Raw genomic sequence first — 18,462 nt, 5'->3', positions numbered from 1 at the left:
ACTCATTAGATAACTGAACTGTGCAAAAGTGCTTGATACTCATTAGATAATGCATAGCATGGTAATACATATCTCTTTTGTGGAATTTCTCTAGATCCATGCCTAGAGAATAAATAAATAAAATTGTAGCTCTACAGATGGCGGTGACTTATGATAGTGGCTGCTAACCTTGGGTTCGTGTAGCGGCAGTGGCGGCCAGAGGCGGAGCCGGGGCGTCGCGGCCGGGCAGGCGTGCCGCCGGAGTTGGAAGGGAGGCGGGCGCTTAGGTGTGGTGAGGCATGAAGGGGGAGGGGAGGCCGGGGATCGGTCGCCGCCGAGAAGGCTTGTTGCCGCAGCTGGAGGCAGTCGGCGATGAGCGGCGGCTGGCGGCGCGGCCGTGCCTTGGAGGCGGGTGTCGGCCAGGAATGGGCCGGAAAATGGTTGCCTTCCTGGGCCGGGAAATGGTTGGCCTACACGAATGAGCCAGGATGTGGGTTCCTTCACCTTCTGGGCCTGGCCTTCTCTTTCTCTCCGCCAGGCCCGCCCTCTCATCCCCCTCTCGTCCCCTTCCTCCCTCGACCGTCGCCGGCCGCCGCTCCTCATACTTGACCCGCCGCATGCCGCCGTATCTCCCGGCCGCATGGGGCCACTCTGTCCACCGCCCGTCCCCTCTTACTCTTCGACCCCGCCCACACGCGCGTGATCTCTCTGGCGACGGCATCCCTTCAACCTTCCCGCGCATCAGGTCGTTGCGGATGCGGGCGGCGCCGGCCGCTGAGCAGCGTGACCCTTCAGGTAAAGGCGAGTTGTAGCTGCACTGGAAAAGGTAGTAACGGAGTGGAGCTCATCGGTGGGGTAGCCGTTCACGGCGGTGGCGGTGGCGGCGGGGGTTTGAGCATTTTAGGTGAGATCGCGGACAGGGATGCGCGTCGCGGGGAACATTTGAGACGCCGGCAGGGGAGGCAGCGCCAGCAGCCAGCCGGAGGAGCAACGGCGGCCTATCTGGTAAAAACGACCCAGTCAATTCCTGAAGATAGATGCCGATGTCACTTGCTGAGTAGGAACCCTACTTGGTCAAAGCAATCAGGGGGTAATTAAGGACAAGGTATGAACAACTTCTTTTATTTTATTTTTGCGGGTAACGTATGAACAATTTGTGATTAGAGAACGTGGAACATAGCCCATAAGGATTTCTTTATCCCTAGGGTAGCTCAATTACGCCATTAGTTTAGTGGACGCAACGACTGTCATCGTGTATAATTGCAGCCCAACTTGCTCTACTACACCCCACACTAATCTCGCTGGAGGATAACGACGCTCTAGCTACCATTAAAGCGTTGACGCTGCAGCCTGGGGTCGTCGTCGCCTTCCTCTAAGCTCGGGATCCAGAGCACCGTGGTGATCCAGATCTCACCGATCTCTGCTGTCTGCTCGCCGGCCCGGGGCGGGTGGGTTCTACAGGACTACTTGGTTCATTATACTTCGTTGCCGTTGGTATGTATGGTACATGTGGCTTCTTCTCTCTATCTCTCTTAGTTTCTGAATTGAATGGCCTCTGTCAGCACCATGCTGCATATATAGTGTTTTGATTTCTTCTTAATTAACTTTGGCCTACCTCTTCCCGATTTCTCGTCGCGTGTGCTAGTATAGCAGCCCAAAAGGACAACTATGTAGATAAAATCAGGCTTAGCTATATAAGCATCTGTTGCTGTTGCCGAATGATTGATGCACTTTAAAATCACTAACTTCTTGTCCCTGTACGAAGTCAAATTAATCAGACAAGATAATTGCTAGTCTCCACAGTAGATCTATGATCTTTGTATTGCAGCTTTTCGTAGTCAAATCGTCAACTTGATCGATCCGTATTATGCTAGCTAATTAAAATCTAACAAACTGTTCACGTATTAGTGACTTGTATCCTAAACCTATTAGGAATCAAAAATGCAAATTAGCAAAACAGTTTTCTTTAATGATACTTGGGTAATTCACAAGCTAGTAATGGAGTAGTATGCTAGCTAGCTAATTAAAATCCGTATGTGTTTGCTCTTGTTTCGAAGGTACTGCACCGTGGTGTTAATTACAAATGGATACCGAAATTATTATCAGACACAAAGATGACCTGGAACGCATGCTGCTTGATGGAAATGCAGAGCCAACGTACCTGCCGTTATCACTTTTAGAAGATATCACAAACTGTTTCTCCGATGCTCAGCAAATAGGCAGTGGTGGGTTCGAGGTGGTTTATTACCTTGATAAGTATATTACCGGTAATGTTCGTAACATCTATATTAATATTTATTTTCTTCACCAAATGCCATTACATAGTCCAAGTGTCCCACACAAACAATACCACAATTTAAAATTAGAATTTCAAGATTCTCTCATACCATTTTGATCCAACGGCCTGTTATAAGATGCATGTTGACCAATTACTCATAAAAAGGAACGCCCTGTTAAATATTTATTGTTATATTTATTTCACCTCGCTGTCTTGCATAGTTCATACTTGCATTCATTTGTAGAGTATTTGTACTCCTTTCCATGCATGTTTATTAAAAAGACGTGAACTTACATTGGTAGTACTATCACCAGAAAATACAGACTTTTGATCTATGAAAAAAATTCTCCTCCCTAAAAAATAATGGCCCATGAGTCCATGACATGTGGGGCAACCAATGGTAATCAAAGGTAGCTACCTTTTGTGTGCGGAAATGTAGCCAGGTTTGGCTTTGCTTTAACTCTTGCTGGTCAAAATACTAAATGTTTATTTAGCTAAGGGAGAAAATGATATCCTTTTCTTGGAATAAATACATGCAACAAATATGGATTTGGGGAAGTTGATTCTTTTCCATTTTTTGAAAAGGAGAGGCAACCTGTTGTAGCAGGTTAAGTTGCACATGGGCATGAATTTGGATTTGCCTATTTTAACAACAAACAGCTGATTGAGATTTATGCTATTCTTGCCTCTTGGAGGATAAACCGGAACATATCTATAAAACTCATTTCTTCCATTGTTAGGCATTTGTGATTTGCATTAAATTATATGTATCAAAAGGAGTAAAATCTGAAACCCCCTTCATCCATAGATGCGTCTTGCGGACTTGAATGGAGGAAGCGCTATAAGATTATCAAGGGAATATGTGAGGGCTTACTTCATCTTCATGACTTATGCATTCTCCACTTGGATCTGAAGCCTGGTAATATATTGGTAGATGAACACATGGCACCCAAAATTGCTGATTTTGGTCTATCAAGGTGCCTTGATAAAGAGCAAACCCAAGTTTTTACTCCATGTGGATAAAGTATTGTGTTTCATACACCAACTAGCTTACCTGATAGGTCAAACTAAAGTGGACACATGTGAGAAATGCACTTATATTTCAACAAATGTAACATCCAATCGAGAACATAGCTCAATTTTTAATGATGGCTATCTTTTTCCATTTTGCAATTTCCAGCATGTTTGTTTTTCCTCTCTCTCTCTGGAGTAGCGGTAGACCACATAGTTTATTATCTAGATCTTAACTTACAATTGCAATTTTTAGGTGGTTGGCACTTGGATGAATCGGTTGGAGGGATCACATGGATGGGAGACACAGATGGAGCAAGTAAAAGTATGCATTAAGATAGGGGTACAGTGCATGGAGTCGGACCGAAAGAAGAGGCCTGTTGCACGTCATATAATTGACAGGCTTGATGACACAGCAAATACCGTCGAAGCTGGTATCAATAGTTCATCAGTTGACGACCAGGTTGGTTTTCTAAAGGAACAATATTGTGAAGAGAAAATTGCAGATCTTTCATCTGAGTACATGGGAAAGGGTATCAGGGAATCCTCTGAAACAGAAGAACTCGCGGAACATGTTGGGACACTAAGAGAAGAACATTGGCAGCAAGAACAAGAAGATGCTCCAGTTGATCTATGGTCATCATGCTGGGAACAGCAATATACGGAGCAACAAGGTGCAAGCATTTCTAGCTCTAACTCTGGTGTGTTTCATAAGTTGAAGAATCTGGACATCTTCGGCAGAAAAGCACCCAGGGATCTTTACTCGAGGAAGGGTGGGCCTAGATTGGACTTTCCAAATTTGAGAAAGTTCAAACAGGGTGAGCTTGAGCCAATTTTGAAGTATGAGAATCTTATTATAAAAGATGTCTTTGGAGAAGTTTACAGAGGCCTTGTCTGCAATGTACCAATAACAGTTAGGAAGCTGATTAGTGAAACTGAATGTTTAGATGAAATCGTAATCCAGTCTCAAGTCATTCACAAAAACATAGTTAGGCTCAGAGGCTGTTGCCTTGAATTTGACAACCACATGCTAGTCTATGACTTCCTCTCCACGGATAGCCTGCATGACATTCTTCACATCAACGTCGAGGTGCCTCTCAACCTTGGCGTGCGATTAAGTATTGCTGCAGCATCAGCAGGTGCGCTAGCTTATGCGCATTCAAAGGCGAGTATCAAACTTCTCCATGGTGATCTTAAACCAGCAAATATACTCTTCAATGGCAACTTTGTGCCAAAGATCTTTGGCTTTGGCCTGTCAAGGATGGCTGGCAGCCAAATCATTCCTGACATATCTTATATGGATCCGGTATACCTAGAAACAGGCCGGCTAACTAAAAAAAGTGATGTCTACAGTTTTGGACTTATCATCTTGGAGCTTCTTACAAGGAAGAAGGCAACAAATCCTGACAATAACAGCTTAGTAAGGAATTTCCTTGAGAATCACAAGCATGGGAGGAAATCAACCGAATTTTTTGACAAGGAAATTGCAGTGACAGGAGATTTGGCGCTCCTTGACAATCTGGCAGATATTGCTGGGGAGTGTCTTATCCTTGATGTGGACCTAAGACCGGGAATGAAAGAGGTTGAACGGCGCATTGTGCTGATTCAATCCCGTAAGTTGTGAGTGGACAAGTCGATGCATTTACATGTAGAGTTTGAACATATATGTTGTGTCGAATAAGCTAACCTGGTCTGGAACTGTGGCTTCCATTTTATTCGTACCATCCTTATGATTTTAGTTATTAATTCTTGCACTGTGTACTGTTGAGTGTTGACTTTGTTCATAGGGGGTTCATCAATGCTGATGTAGTTCACATCAGGGGCTGCTTCAAACTGTTTGTCTGAATCTGTGTGGTTATATAAAACATTGCACCAGTACTAGATGCCTAATGAATTCGAAAAAAGTCCACCAAATTTTTGAATAAAAAGTTCTCATATTTGAGAAAAAGTTCACCGATTTTGATAAAAATAAAGTTCACAAATTTGAAAAAAGTTCATCAATTTAGAAAAAATATATCACGAAAATGAAAAAGTTCATGGTTTTCAAGAAAAAAGTACATGATTGGAATAAAGTTTTGAATTTGAAAAAAATCACCTAATCTAGAAAAGAAAAGAGGAAGAGAATGGGAAACAGAAAAAAAATGATGAAAATCAGCCAAAGTAAACAAAAAAAGAAACAGAGTCCAGAAGGCGCAGAATAAGAAGTAAAAGGTGCAGGTGAGCCGTTCGAGTTGGTTACTACGTTTGGAAGGGAACACTGAGATACGGAGTTCAAATCTCACCACATGCAATATTTGTGAAGTTTAAAACAAAGAAAATGGGCTGAGCCCGTGATGCAGGGGGGGTGTGCGCCGGTTTGCTGAGTTGGCTTTTATTTTATGCGAGTGTGCTGAGATGGCTTTAACCAGCGCTCAAGCCAATTTTAAAGGATATAAGAATCTGCTTTCAAGAGGTCCCTTTGTAGAAGTTTACCTGGGCATTCTTGATGAAGTACTAGCGAGAGAATGATCGATTTGTAAATGAAGCCATCGCCCAATCTGAACACATTCACAAGAACATTGTTAGGCTTGTAAGTTGTTGCGTGGAAGTTGACAACCCAATGCTAGTCTATGAGTTCTTCTCCAAAGATAGCCTCCATGAAATTCTTCACAGCAACAAGAGGGTGCCTCTCAACTTGGATGTGCTTTCAAGTATGAATCAACAGGTGTTATAGCTTATATGCATTCAGCACTTGACACAAAATTCTTACACGGTGATGTTAAGTTAGCAAATATACTCTTGGATGACCAATTTGTGCCAAAGATCTCAGACTCTGGCATGTGAAAAGGGGGGGGGGGGGGGGGGGGGGGGGGGGGGTGGCTAAATTTTGAATTTAGTAAATGATTTCCTTGACAATCACAAGCAGGGGTGGAAAGCAGCTGAGTTGTTCGACAAGGAAATTGTGACTACACAAGATTTGGAGCTGCTGGACAAGCTGGCAAAAATTACCGTGGAATGCCTTGACCGTGATGTGCGCAGAAGACCAACAATGGTAGATGTTGCAGAGCACCTTTCCATACTGAATCAATCCCGTAGATAAGCTGTGAGTTGACATGTTGACAAAATATATACTGCATATCGGATTGTTTGTTCAGTTCTTCTGGTGTTCAACCGTTGTTTACCTGGTCTTGATTTATTAATTTTTTGCCGGAATTTGTAGCTTCCATTTTACTCGTACCATCTTCATGATGTTAGAGCAACACTACAATGATGAGTATTCAACAAAATCTACCACAATTCATCAAACCGTGCCCATAATCTACCATTTTACAAATTTATGCAACAAACTACCACTTTTTCTATAATCTTTAACTAAAAACAACCACATCGACTTAATGATTGATTAGCCAAAAATTAAACCTCATTAAGTGATTAGCGCCAGGTGATGGTAACTTCTCCATGCCCGCTCATCCACAATCGGGACCACGCTAGCTAGCTCACGCGCTTACCGCGGCCGGCCGAAGCTAGCTAGTTCACCACATACGCAGTCAGAGCTAGCTAGCTAGCTATCTCACGCATGCACTGCGGCCAGCCAGAGCTAGCTAGCCATGCGCGACCGCCGCTTGGTGCTGCTGCTTGCCGTCCGCAGTTGCTGCTTGCTTCCGCCACCGCCGCTGCTTGTCGTTGCTCCCGCTTGCCGCCGCCGCCGCCGCTGCCGCTGCCGCATGCCTCTGCTGCCGCTTGCCACTCTCGCAGCTGCTGCATGCCTACGCTCCGCTTGCTGCTGGCTGCTGTGGTGTCGGGGCTACGGGAGAGAGACCAGCCATCGCCCACAAAGTCGCTAACGAGTTCCGGTGACGAGCTCGCCGGCGGACATTGCTTTTTTACTTTATTTTATAGGGACCCGATCGCTTTTAAAAAATTCTATAGGGACCTGATTGCATTTCAAAAAATATTTCGGCCCCCATTTGTCATAACATGTCAACAGTCAACCTGGCGAGTGGACCTTACGATGCCATGCCAGCACTTACATACGGGCCAGGCCTGTCATAAGCGCGTTTAAAATGGACGAATCGGGGATCCAAAGCCATTTCTCAAGTTCATTGGAAACCTGGGGATTCGCATTTTTGGAGTGGCGTGATGAAAGCCAAGGAATTGTTTTTCCAATTTGGGACCTTCTCGGTTAGGGACGGTTCTCAGGTTCGATTCTGGGAAGACACCTGGCTAGGAAACAACCCTCTAATGGTGCAATATCCAAGCTTGTACAGGATTGTCAGACATAAATTTGTCAAGATCAAACAAGTTTTTAGGACAACAAAACCCTGATATTTCTTTCCGTAGGGACCTTCTTGGCCCTCACCTGGCAGCATGGAATGAATTACTCACTCGCCTGGAGGACATTCAACTGTCAGGTGAGCCGGACGTCTTTCGATGGAACTTGCATCAGAATGGCAAATTTTCTGTCAAATCCATGTATGATGCAATGGTTCATTGTGATGTTCCAGTTGATAACAGGAAATTGTGGAAGCTCAAAATTCCTCTAAGAGTGAAGATTTTCCTCTGGTTTCTAAATAGAGGAGTCATCCTAACGAGAGATAATCTGGCACGACGAAACTGGCAAGGCTCTAAGACATGTGTCTTTTTCCAACATGACGAGTCTATTAGACACTTATTTTTTGAGTGCAAGTTCGCTCGCGCAGTTTGGGCCATAGTTCAAGTAGCTTCAAATTTATACCCACCATGTAGTGCACGGAATATGTTTGGCAACTGGTTGCGGGGTATTGATAAATAATTTTCTGCACATATTCTCGTGGGAGCGGCGGCCTTATGCTGGGCACTGTGGCTTACCAGGAATGATGTGAATTTTAATAACAAATGTGTCTCATCTCCTATGCAGGTTATTCATGTTTGTATACGATGGCTCCGTACTTGGTCTATCCTGCAGAGGCAGGAGGACAGGAACCTTTTTATGATGGCGTCTACACGGCTGGAGCGTTCGGCCAGGGAGGTTTTCTATCCCATGGATGGCGGTGTGATCTACGGATAGGGATCTGCCGCTCCTTAGGCTCGACCTGATTTATTTGCTTCGCATTGTACCGAATTATTTTTATTTCTAGGGCACTTTCGATTTTTTGGTTGTGTGCATCTAGCTATGCAAAGACCGGACTTTCTTTCGATGCGATTGTATCATCTTGATATATCTATTCAATGAAATGTCCTTTTTCGAAAAAAATGTCCACCACCGTACTGCTGACGGTCCGCCCCTGTGCCTGCGCCTGGAGCTGCAGGTCGGTGAGCAAGGCCTGCAGATCGGCGGCGGCGACGAGCATATCACCCTTCTTGCTGCCACTCTCCTTGCAGGGCGGCGGGAGGGGCAGCAGCAGGTCAACCTTATTGCCATTGCCTTGCGTAGACGGCGCCGGAGCCACTCGTGGTAGGCCGTGGCCAGCAACCGCTGCTCTCCGCCGCTGAGGCATCCGCCGTCTCCACTCGGGCGCCAGCGTGATCTCCTGCGCTGTGTTGCGCACTTGTTTGCATCTGCCAGAATTGAGGAAGAGGGTCTGACACGTAGGGTCCACATGACAGTGAGAGTAGCCTGCAATCCCGTCTGGGATCATCTCATTCCTGGTGCACCAAACATGTCTAGGTTTCGATTTAGACCGGGAGTCGCAAGTTCAGCGGGAGTCAACAACCACGGGTGTGTTTTGTAGCAATTGCCACCACAACATTGTTGTTCCCCTTTGAGACATGCTAAGTATATGCATCTGCTGTTGTATGATAGCAATGTATCATGTATGTGCTGAGACATGGTGAGCAGGGACTTTGTTTGGCAGCTTGTATGTATTTAAACATGCTGAACAAATTTCAAATATTTTTTTACTAGTCAGCAAAATGTGAAAAACATGAACAAAAAATCAAACACATTCCTTTTTAAAGAAATTTTACATATATTTTAAAAATATATTTTTAACTTTTGAATATTATTTAAGAATTTATACAAATTTTGAAATTCTAAGCATTTTTTAGGGTCAAGGTAAGCATGGCTGCCTCCATGCACCCTATCTGGACGTGCCCAACTCAGCATGGTTGAGACTTGAGAGGTCTTTTGCATGAGATGGGCATAGTCGAGGTGAGCCCATACACTCTGCCAAGCGGCAGAATGGACAAATCTAATCTCAAGACGGAAGTATTTCACAAACTGAACTGTTCAAGAAAATTTTTCATTCAGCTGACTCTTTTGTGTAGCGCCCGACATTCAGGCGTCACACTACACTGTGTAGCGCCTAACACTCAGGCGCTACACATCTGACCAGTATGACAAGCATCTGTTGTCTAAAAATTACTAAGTCACTGTGTAACACCTAAGAGCTAAGAGTGTAGCGCCTGACGTCTGGGCGCTACACAATTGAGCTGCCTGCACTGCGCCTCGATGCACTCTGCAAGGGAGAGAAGCGTAGACGAACTCCGTTGTTGACGGTCAAAGAGAGGACGGCGTGTCAACCTGCATGGCCCATGGCGTGGTCACTGCTCAGCCGAGCTAGTCCCGCGTGTGCATGCATGTACTGCAATCGACCTGCACTGGCTTAGCGATTGATCGTCTCGTCGAGTCTAGTCTACTCTGCATGCGTGTCCCATCAAATTAACAAAAGCTACTACCTATACGTACGTTGATGAACAAGCCATGTGCATGTGATTGGAGCTTCACATTAGCCATGCAATCCGCGGGCAGAGGCAGCTCAATTGTGCAAGCGCCCAAACGTCAGGCGCTACATTATACACATTGACTTAGTAACTTTTAAAGAATAAATGTATTTCATGCTGGTCAGATGTATAGCGCCGGAGAGGCAGGCACTGCACAGTATAGTGTGACGCCTAGATGTCGGACGCTACACAAAAAGATCAGCTAAATGAAATTATTTTTCTAACAGTTTAATTTGTGAAATACTTTTATCACAAGGTCAGATTTGTTAAATTTGCCCTGCCAAGCAGTCGAAATGAGCTCATGCACCCTACTAGCAGCGACCGTGACATGCGAGACGAGTGAGCGAGAGCTCGACAGTTGCTTTTTGTACATGCACCCCCAGGTTCTCTTTGGGCGGCACGCCGTGTGAGCAGTCAAACCTGTGTGATCCTTGCTGGCAGGCAAACCATTCATATGGATTGGCGTTGCGATATATGCAAACATTATGCCCTTGTGACCGCGATGCTGTAGAGAGTGCAAGGTGGCAGTTTGCTGCCTCCTGGGAAAGGAAATTGTTCTTCTTGTTTAGTTGACGGTTCCTCCTTTTTTTTCTCTATTTCAAAACACGGTTCATACTTGTTCCTGGTCCGTTCCACTTAACCAAACAGACTTACTTGTAATGGGAAAGAAAAGATTGAGACAAGGAAAAATAAAATAAAAGCCTCCCAATGCATGGATCAAAACCAGTAGAGTAGATCCCCGAGTGGCCCTCCCCCCCCCCCCCCCCCCCCCCCGCGCGCTCGACCTCCCCAGGGCGGCTCGGGCGGCGGCGCCCCCTCCCCCGGCTAAACCTACCCTCCCCATTGTCCCCTCCCTCCGCCACCGCCGGGCGATGCCCACGCGGATCTGGCGGAGGCGGGCACTAGTTCCCCGTTGGGCGTGCTCATGAGCTGGGGGAGCTTTGTGTGGGGTCCGCCGGCGTGCGTGACTCCGGCGTGTGGCGGTTCTGCGGGTGGTGGTCGGGGGCGGTGTTGAGGATGCGCTCGCAGCTCCCTCACGGTGGCCTCCTTCGTTTCGGTGCCGTCTCCCTGCTGCGGGTATTGGGGTGGGCAGCTGCGCGTCTGATTGGATCTGGCCGGCGGGGGTGGCCTCTACGAGGCGCGCATGGTGGTGCTCCCCCTCCACCTCCCATGTGGTGTGTTCTGCTGGTGCTGCTGCCTGCAGGCGCGCACAAGTGATAGACATGCCTGCCGGCTACGGCTTGGCACGATCCTGGCGGAGGAGGGCGGCATGGGCAGGCTGGATCCGTCGGGTCTGGTCTGCGGTGGGCCGGATCTGGTCACGTGCGGCGGCGGGCTGCAGTGGCCCTTGCTATGTGGTGTTGCAGGGAGCAGCAATTCACGGACTCCCACGGGTGCCGCTTACCTCCTTGGAGGCATCGCTGCCATGGTGACTTCACCTTCGAGGCACTAGGGGAAGCCCTTGTTCTTGGTCCACCCGGAAACGGTCCATGCCGGCGTGTTTCGCGTCGCATTCCTTCTCTGTGTATCGGAAAGGTATAGATCGAGATTAGGATTTGTTACTCCGTGTGTCGGAGAGGTATCTCTGGGCCCTCTCGGTAATGATCATCACTATAAAGCCTTGCAAGCAATGTGACTAATGAGTTAGTTACGGGATGATGCATTACGAAACGAGTAAAGAGACTTGCCGGTAACGAGATTGAACTAGGTATGATGATACCCACGATCGAATCTCGGGAAAGTAATATACCGATGACAAGGGGAACAACGTATGTCGTTATGCGGTTTGACCGATAAAGATCTTCGTAGAATATGTAGGAGCCAATATGAGCATCCAGGTTCTGCTATTGGTTATTGACCGGAGATGTGTCTCGGTCATGTCTACATAGTTCTCGAACCCGTAGGGTCCGCACGCTTAACGTTCGATGATGATTTGTATTATGAGTTATGTGATTTGATGTACTGAAGTTTATTCGGAGTCCCGGATGTGATCACGGACATGACGAGGAGTCTCGAAATGGTCGAGACATAAAGATCGATATATTGGAAGGTTATATTCGGGCACCGGAATGGTTCCGAAGTGTTTCGGGTATTTTCCGGAGTTCCGGGAGGTTACCGGAACCCCCCCCCCCCCGGGGGGGGGGGGTAAATGGGCCTTCATGGGCCCTAGTGGAAGAGAGGAGGCAGCGGCCAGGTGGAGGCACGACCCCCAAGCCCAAACTAAATTGGACTAGGGTTGGACCGGGGGGGGGGGGGCCTTTCCTTCTGTCTTCCTCCTCTTTCCCCCCTTCTCCTTGTGTGGGAATAGGAAAGCGGGGGGGAGGGGGGGGGATCCTACTTGGACCGGGAGTCCAAGTAGGACTCCCCCCTTGGCGCGCCACACCTATGGCCGGCCTCCTCTCCTCCCCCCTTTATATACGTGGGAGGGGGCATCCCAAAGACACACCAAAGTTTCTCTTAGCCGTGTGCGGTGCCCCCCTCCACAGTTACACACCTCAGTCATATCGTCGTAGTGCTTAGGTGAAGCCCTGCGCCGGTAACTTCATCATCACCGTCACCACGCCGTCGTGCTGACGGAACTCTCCCTCGGCCTCAACTGATCAAGAGTTCGAGGGACGTCACCGAGCTGAACGTGTGCTGATCGCGGAGGTGCCGTACGTTCGGTACTTGATCGGTTGGTTCGCGAGGACGTTCGACTACATCAACCGCGTTACTAAACGCTTCGGCTTTCGGTCTACGAGGGTACGTAGACACACTCTCCCCGCTCGTTGCTATGCTTCTCCTAGATAGATCTTGCGTGGTCGTAGGCAAATTTTTGAAATACTACGTTCCCCAACAGCCTTGCGGCCGGCTGGGGTCGACGGCGGCGTCTTCTTGGCTCGGCCACTCCTTGGAGTGGTTCTGATTCTTTCATCCGAAGCCGGCTTAGCGGGGTGTGATCCTCTCTGGACCACCTCGTTCCTGTACGGCACCTCTTCCCTTTGCGGGGTGTTGTTGGGTGGCGACCAGACGGCCAACGTTCAAGGCTCACCTTGCTTGGTCAGATGAAGATGGAAGATGAGATCCTAGGAGAAACCCCTAGCCCAGGTCTCCTGGTGCGGATGATGGCGGCGCAGCTGGCGTCGCAACCCTTCTTGAAGGCATCATCTTGGGGTCTGCTTGGGTGTCGTGCGACGGCGCTTGCTGCAGGATGGTGGTGGTTGTGGTGCGGCCGGATGGGTTGATGGTGGTATGTGCTTGTTTATGGTGGTGTTCTTTGGTGTCGTCCCTGTTGCTGTGCATGCTCAAGACATCCCATGGCTGCCGTTGTGGTGCGGCGAGCTTCGTGCTCTTGGCGTTATCTCGGTTCATCTTTGCTCAATGATGCCGCAAGATGCCTCCCCAACTTGCTAATCGTTCCTGAATTTTCATGGCGGAGCTCCCAGTCAAGGTTCATGCTTGTCACTCGTTGAGTGTGGATGCTCCTCTGTTGCGCTGTGGTGTTCGGTACGCACGCCGGTGCGGTACGTTAGGCTGCTTGCCAAGTGTTGGTATTGTGATGCCTTGACGACTCCCCTCATCTACTTGTGCCTCTCGTGGTGTTGTCCTTGGTCTGCTAGCTAGGCGCGCCTTGTCTGGGGCGTCCTCTCTTTTTGTTTCTCTTCATGGTCTACCCTCTTTTGTACGGTTTTCAACTTGGTTTTTCTCATAAACGGGGTCAATTTGTTTAGTTTTTTGATCCGGTTTTCCTTATAAACTGGATCAATCTCATGGCATTACGGCCTTTTGAAATATATTCAGGTGGGGAGCCTTTCCCCCCGGTGACCATTTAAAAAAAAACCCAGTAGAGTCTCGTCTGGCCCAACCCAAACGCACGTGTCGATCGTATGGGCCAAAGCGTTTGAACCGTGTCTAACTGTGGATCATCGCCGAAGTGCTCCATCTGGACTGCAGCTCCTGTTGAGATTTAATAAATTTTCTGGTGTTTCTTTCTTTCATTCTCCCAGGGAAAGTAATGAGGCGGCACATGTGCTTGCATCTACTTCCTCTGTAAACTAATATAAAAATGTTTAGATTACTAAAATAGTGATCTAAACACTCTTATATTAGTTTACGGAGCGAGTAGATTAGAGGGAAACCTGTCAACTATTTTAAGGACTTCGCTGGTATTTGCTGAATTGGGCCATCCCAGTAGCATAGTCGCTCGCGCCCACAATAATTTCGTTTTTCTCAGTTGTTTTCTTTTATTTTTCTATTTTTTCTCAGTACCCAATGTACATTTTAATGCACACATTAAATTTTTATAAACTTTTGATATTTTCAAATACATTGTGGACATTTTAATTTAAATGTTTACAAAACTTTTTTGAATACATGGTAATATTTTTCCAACTACATGTTTTACATTTTCTTAATCACAATAAACATTTTGTAAAACTATACGAACACTCTTTTACATGGTTCAACATTATTAAATTTGCATACACTTTTTTCAAACACATGTCACATATATACTGTTAAGCTTATGACACAATTTTTACAACACGCAAACATTTTTTTACATTGTACAAAAAGTGTTCGCACTTTAAAATGTGTTTAGGTTTCAGAAATATTTTATGTTTCAAAAGTATTTGCACTTTAAAAAATTTCTCAGGTTTAAAAAAATATTTATGTTTCAAAATCTGTTCTCTTTTTCAAAGTTGTTGGTTTTTAAAAGTATTTGAAAATTTTCAAGATTCCAAAAATAAATAAAATACTTGTTTGCCCCTAAAAAAGTTTTCAAAGTTCGACGCTTTGGTTTCCGATTAAATATTTTTTGGCCTCTTATTTTTCAGTCATAGTCGTCTGGTGTAGTGGCTAGCGAAATCAGGTCAACCTTGCTAGGTCCCAAGTTCGACTTCAAGGCATGTTTTTTGTTTTGGAATTAGTACCTCGCGTGTTAAGAAAAAGAAAGAAATAATTATTAAGTTGTGTGTTAAGAAAAAAAGAATCACCTTATATCTGGTGGGCCGGCTAATGCGGCTTGAAGCTACGTCGGTATTTCCCCAAAAAGGAAGGGATAATGCAGCACAGCGGCGGTAGATATTTCGCTCAGTTATGAGACCAAGATTATTGAACCAGTAGGAGAACCAAGCAACACAACGTAAACAGCCCCTGCACACAAATAATGAATACTCGCAACCCGACGTGTAAACAGGGTTGTCAATCCCTTTCAGGTAGCGGCGCCCTAAGATAGGCAAACGGACGTGAATAAAATTATAGTAAATTGATAGATCGAAAAATTAAATAAAAATAAAACGCAGTAAGGTATTTTTGTATTTTTGGTTTAATAAATCTGAAAATAAAAGCAAAAAAATTAAATAAATCGCAAAGGCAAATAGGATGAAAAATAGCAAACGGTGGGTAAACAAATTACTGTTGGGCAATTGATAGAACTTCAAATCATCATGACGATATCCAGGAAATGATCATTACATACGCATCACGTCCAAGATTAGCAGACCGACTCCTGCCTGCATCTACTACTATTACTCCACACATCGACCGTTATCCAGCATGCATCTACTTTATTAAGTTCATGTAGAAATGGAGTAATGCAATAAGAATGATGATATGATGTAGACAAGATCTATCTATGTAGAGATAGACCCCATCGTTTTATCCTTAGTAGCAACGATACATACGTGTCGGTTCCCCTTCTGTCACCGGGATCAAGCACCGTAAGATCGAACCCACTACAAAGCACCTCTTCCCATTGCAAGATAAATAGATTAAGTTGGCCAAACAAAACCCAAATATCAGAGAAGAAATACAAGGCTATAAACAATCATGAATATAAGAGTTCAAAGAAACTCAAATAACTTTCATGGATATAAAAAGATAGATCTGGTCATAAACTTAAAGTTTATCTGATCCCAACAAACACACCGCAAAAATAGTTACATCATATGGATCTCCAAGAGACCATTGTATTGAAAATCTAATGAGAGAGAGGAAGCCATCTAGCTACTAACTACGGATCCGAAGGTCTACAAAGAACTACTCACGCATCATCGGAGAGGCACCAATGGAAGTGGTGAACCGCTCCGTGATGGTGTCTAGATTGGATCTGGTGGTTCTGGACTCTGCGGCGGCTCGAATTGATTTTAGTTGACTCCCCTAAGTTTTCTGGAATATTGGGGTATTTATAGAGCAAAGAGGCGGTCCGGGGGCACCCGAGGTGGGCACAACCCACCAGGGAACGCCAGGGCCCTGCTGGGTTGTGCTCCCCTCGGAGCACCCCACAGGCGCTGCCTTGGCCCATTGGGTGTCTTCTGGTCAATAAAAAATCTCCGTAAAGTTTTCGTTGCATTTGGACTCCGTTTGGTATTGATTTCCTACGATGTAAAAAACATGCAGAAAACAGCAACTGGCACTTGGCCTTATGTCAATAGGTTAGTACCAAAAAATGATATAAAATGACTATAAAATGATTATAAAACATCTAAGATTGATAATATAACAGCATGGAACAATAAAAAAATTATAAATACATTGAAGACGTATCACCGGTCCAGTCGAATTGACAGCCAACAATCCGAAACATTTTTTAAAATCATTATTCACGAAACAATTTATAAAATTCCAAAAACATTATTTAAAAATCGAAAATCAGAAACATTTTTCATAACATGTAAAAAATGTTGGAATTCTGAACGTTTTTTGAAAAATGTGATTTTTTAAAATCATGAATAGTTTTTTAAAATGCGAATAGAATTTTGAATTTTTTTTTAAAATGAAACGCAAAATGTATTGAATTTGTGCCAAAAATATAAAACAGGGACATTTTTTAACTTCTAAATAATTTTAGAAATGTGCGAACATTTTTTAAGCTTCAGAAATTCTTGTTGTGTTACAGTGGGCCGGCCCAAATTCTTGTCCGTGATTGTAGTATTCCCAGTGTGCCAAACAGGTCTAGGGTCCAAAATAAAGTGGGATTACAAGTTCAGAGTGCCAATTTTCGGGATTCAAAGTTCAGGGTTTAATCTAGCTTTCGTCTACAACTTCAAAGTTTATTTTGGACTTTCCTTCAGAAAGATTAATATCTCCTGTCCAGAACAAACGTGCGAGTTCGCTCGGGACGCTCAGGAAGCAACGTTCCGCTCGTGCCTTGTGAAATAGACGTGTCCGTAGGAAATGCCTCTTGAGAGACTATGACCTTGTTTGGATAGTTAGAGGTTAGAGTTAGATTCTAACCATGAACCAACCCTGAACTAACTCTAACCAAAGAGGTGTTTGAATGACAGGGTTAGATTGACAGTAAATGCTCTTTCTCAATCATTTGGCTACTTTGGACCCTATTTTCTACCGGATTTGGCGGAGCGAGCCCTGGCCGAGGAAGACGGGGACGCGCCCGGCAAGGAGCCGCGCTGGCCTCTCGCGCAGCCCGCCGACCGAATCTGTCGTCCCTGCGCAAGGAGTCATGCTGGCCGAGGCCGACAGGGACGGGCCGCGCAAGGAGCTGCGACTGCTTACCGGCGGGCGGACGGGCCGCGGGGAGACGAGGGGGTTGGAACGGGAGGATAGGGCGGGGCTGCTTACCGGCGGTGGACAGGAGCGCGGATACAGCGAGGCGCCTTCACGGGCGATGCGAGAGGGAGGGAGGGAGGGAGAGGACGAGAAGTTTCGAGGAAGTGAGGAGGAATCTGTTGCGGGAAGAGGGAGAGAAAAATGTGTTTTTTTAGTGGTCCCAAAGAGAACTAATCCAAATAAGCACCTTTTGGGTGAGTTAGATTTGTTGGATGGGTTAGATGCATCTAACCCAAACTAACCCTCCCGGGTTAGTTAAGTGCAAACTAATCTAAACTAACTCTAACTCATTGAACCAAAGAGGACCTATATATTATAGTCACCATCATCAATAGTTGCTATTCATTACAATTATTTCACATCAGCTCCAAGGAGCAGCCTCTCCTAGCATACGGGGACAGTCACACGTGCATACATACATGCAGACACGGGCACCTTCATTCGGTAGCGGCGACGGCGACGGGCGGAGAGTGGGGCAAGTTGCTTTCCGTGTACACGTTGCCTGCCTGCCTTGGTTTTTCTTTCCATTTTCTTGCAATTATTACGTACCACCACTCCACCAGTACTGTGTCGAGCTTGCAAGCTGCGGAAGCGAAGCAACCTCTGCTGCACCTGCAACAGCAACTCGCCACAGAGTGTCTGAATCTGCAATCCAGTACAACAGTTAGAAACCAATCCATCCATCGATCCGATCAGCCAGGCCCAGACAAATCTATCAATGCCGCTGCCGATGCTGTGCGCAAGGAACACCCAAGGCAAGCACCACCACTGATAGATACGATAGCAAGCGGTATGGTGTGCGTCCACTCCACCAGATAGATCGATCAATCAATTATCGATCCACCATGCGTGTCGCTCACAGATGAATGCCTGCGTTATCAGTCAGTGCTAATTATCTTGCTAAGATATTCAGAAGCTGGCCACTATCTACCAATCTCTCCCTCTCGGCGTTGAGCATCCGATTT

The 18,462-nt window shown here is 46.0% G+C and overlaps 1 protein-coding gene across 4 annotated transcripts; it reads left to right on the top strand.

Moving 5' to 3' along the window:
- The first annotated feature begins 538 nt into the window (after window positions 1-538).
- On the top strand, window positions 539-5,014 carry LOC123143148 (wall-associated receptor kinase 4). 4 transcript variants are annotated; one of them, XM_044561989.1, is made up of 4 exons: window positions 539-1,473; window positions 2,037-2,246; window positions 3,066-3,176; window positions 3,525-5,014. In XM_044561989.1, exon 4 carries the CDS (start codon window positions 3,540-3,542, stop codon window positions 4,890-4,892), a length of 1,353 nt encoding a protein of 450 aa, XP_044417924.1. In that variant the 5' UTR covers window positions 539-1,473; window positions 2,037-2,246; window positions 3,066-3,176; window positions 3,525-3,539; the 3' UTR covers window positions 4,893-5,014. The 4 variants fall into 4 exon arrangements, with proteins under 4 accessions (XP_044417924.1, XP_044417922.1, XP_044417925.1 ...); XM_044561987.1 differs by having other exon boundaries at window positions 3,066-3,234; XM_044561988.1 differs by lacking the exon at window positions 3,066-3,176 and having other exon boundaries at window positions 549-1,084; window positions 1,246-1,473.
- The last annotated feature ends 13,448 nt before the right edge of the window (window positions 5,015-18,462 follow it).

This window comes from Triticum aestivum, chromosome 6D (genome assembly GCF_018294505.1).
Source record: "Triticum aestivum cultivar Chinese Spring chromosome 6D, IWGSC CS RefSeq v2.1, whole genome shotgun sequence".
Lineage (NCBI taxonomy): Eukaryota > Viridiplantae > Streptophyta > Magnoliopsida > Poales > Poaceae > Triticum > Triticum aestivum.
This window is presented reverse-complemented; position numbering and strand designations above follow the sequence as displayed.

Excerpts from the sequence above, each read along its gene's own strand:
- LOC123143148 (XM_044561990.1), top strand. The coding sequence starts at position 3,540 with ATGAATCGGTTGGAGGGATCACATGGATGGGAGACACAGATGGAGCAA.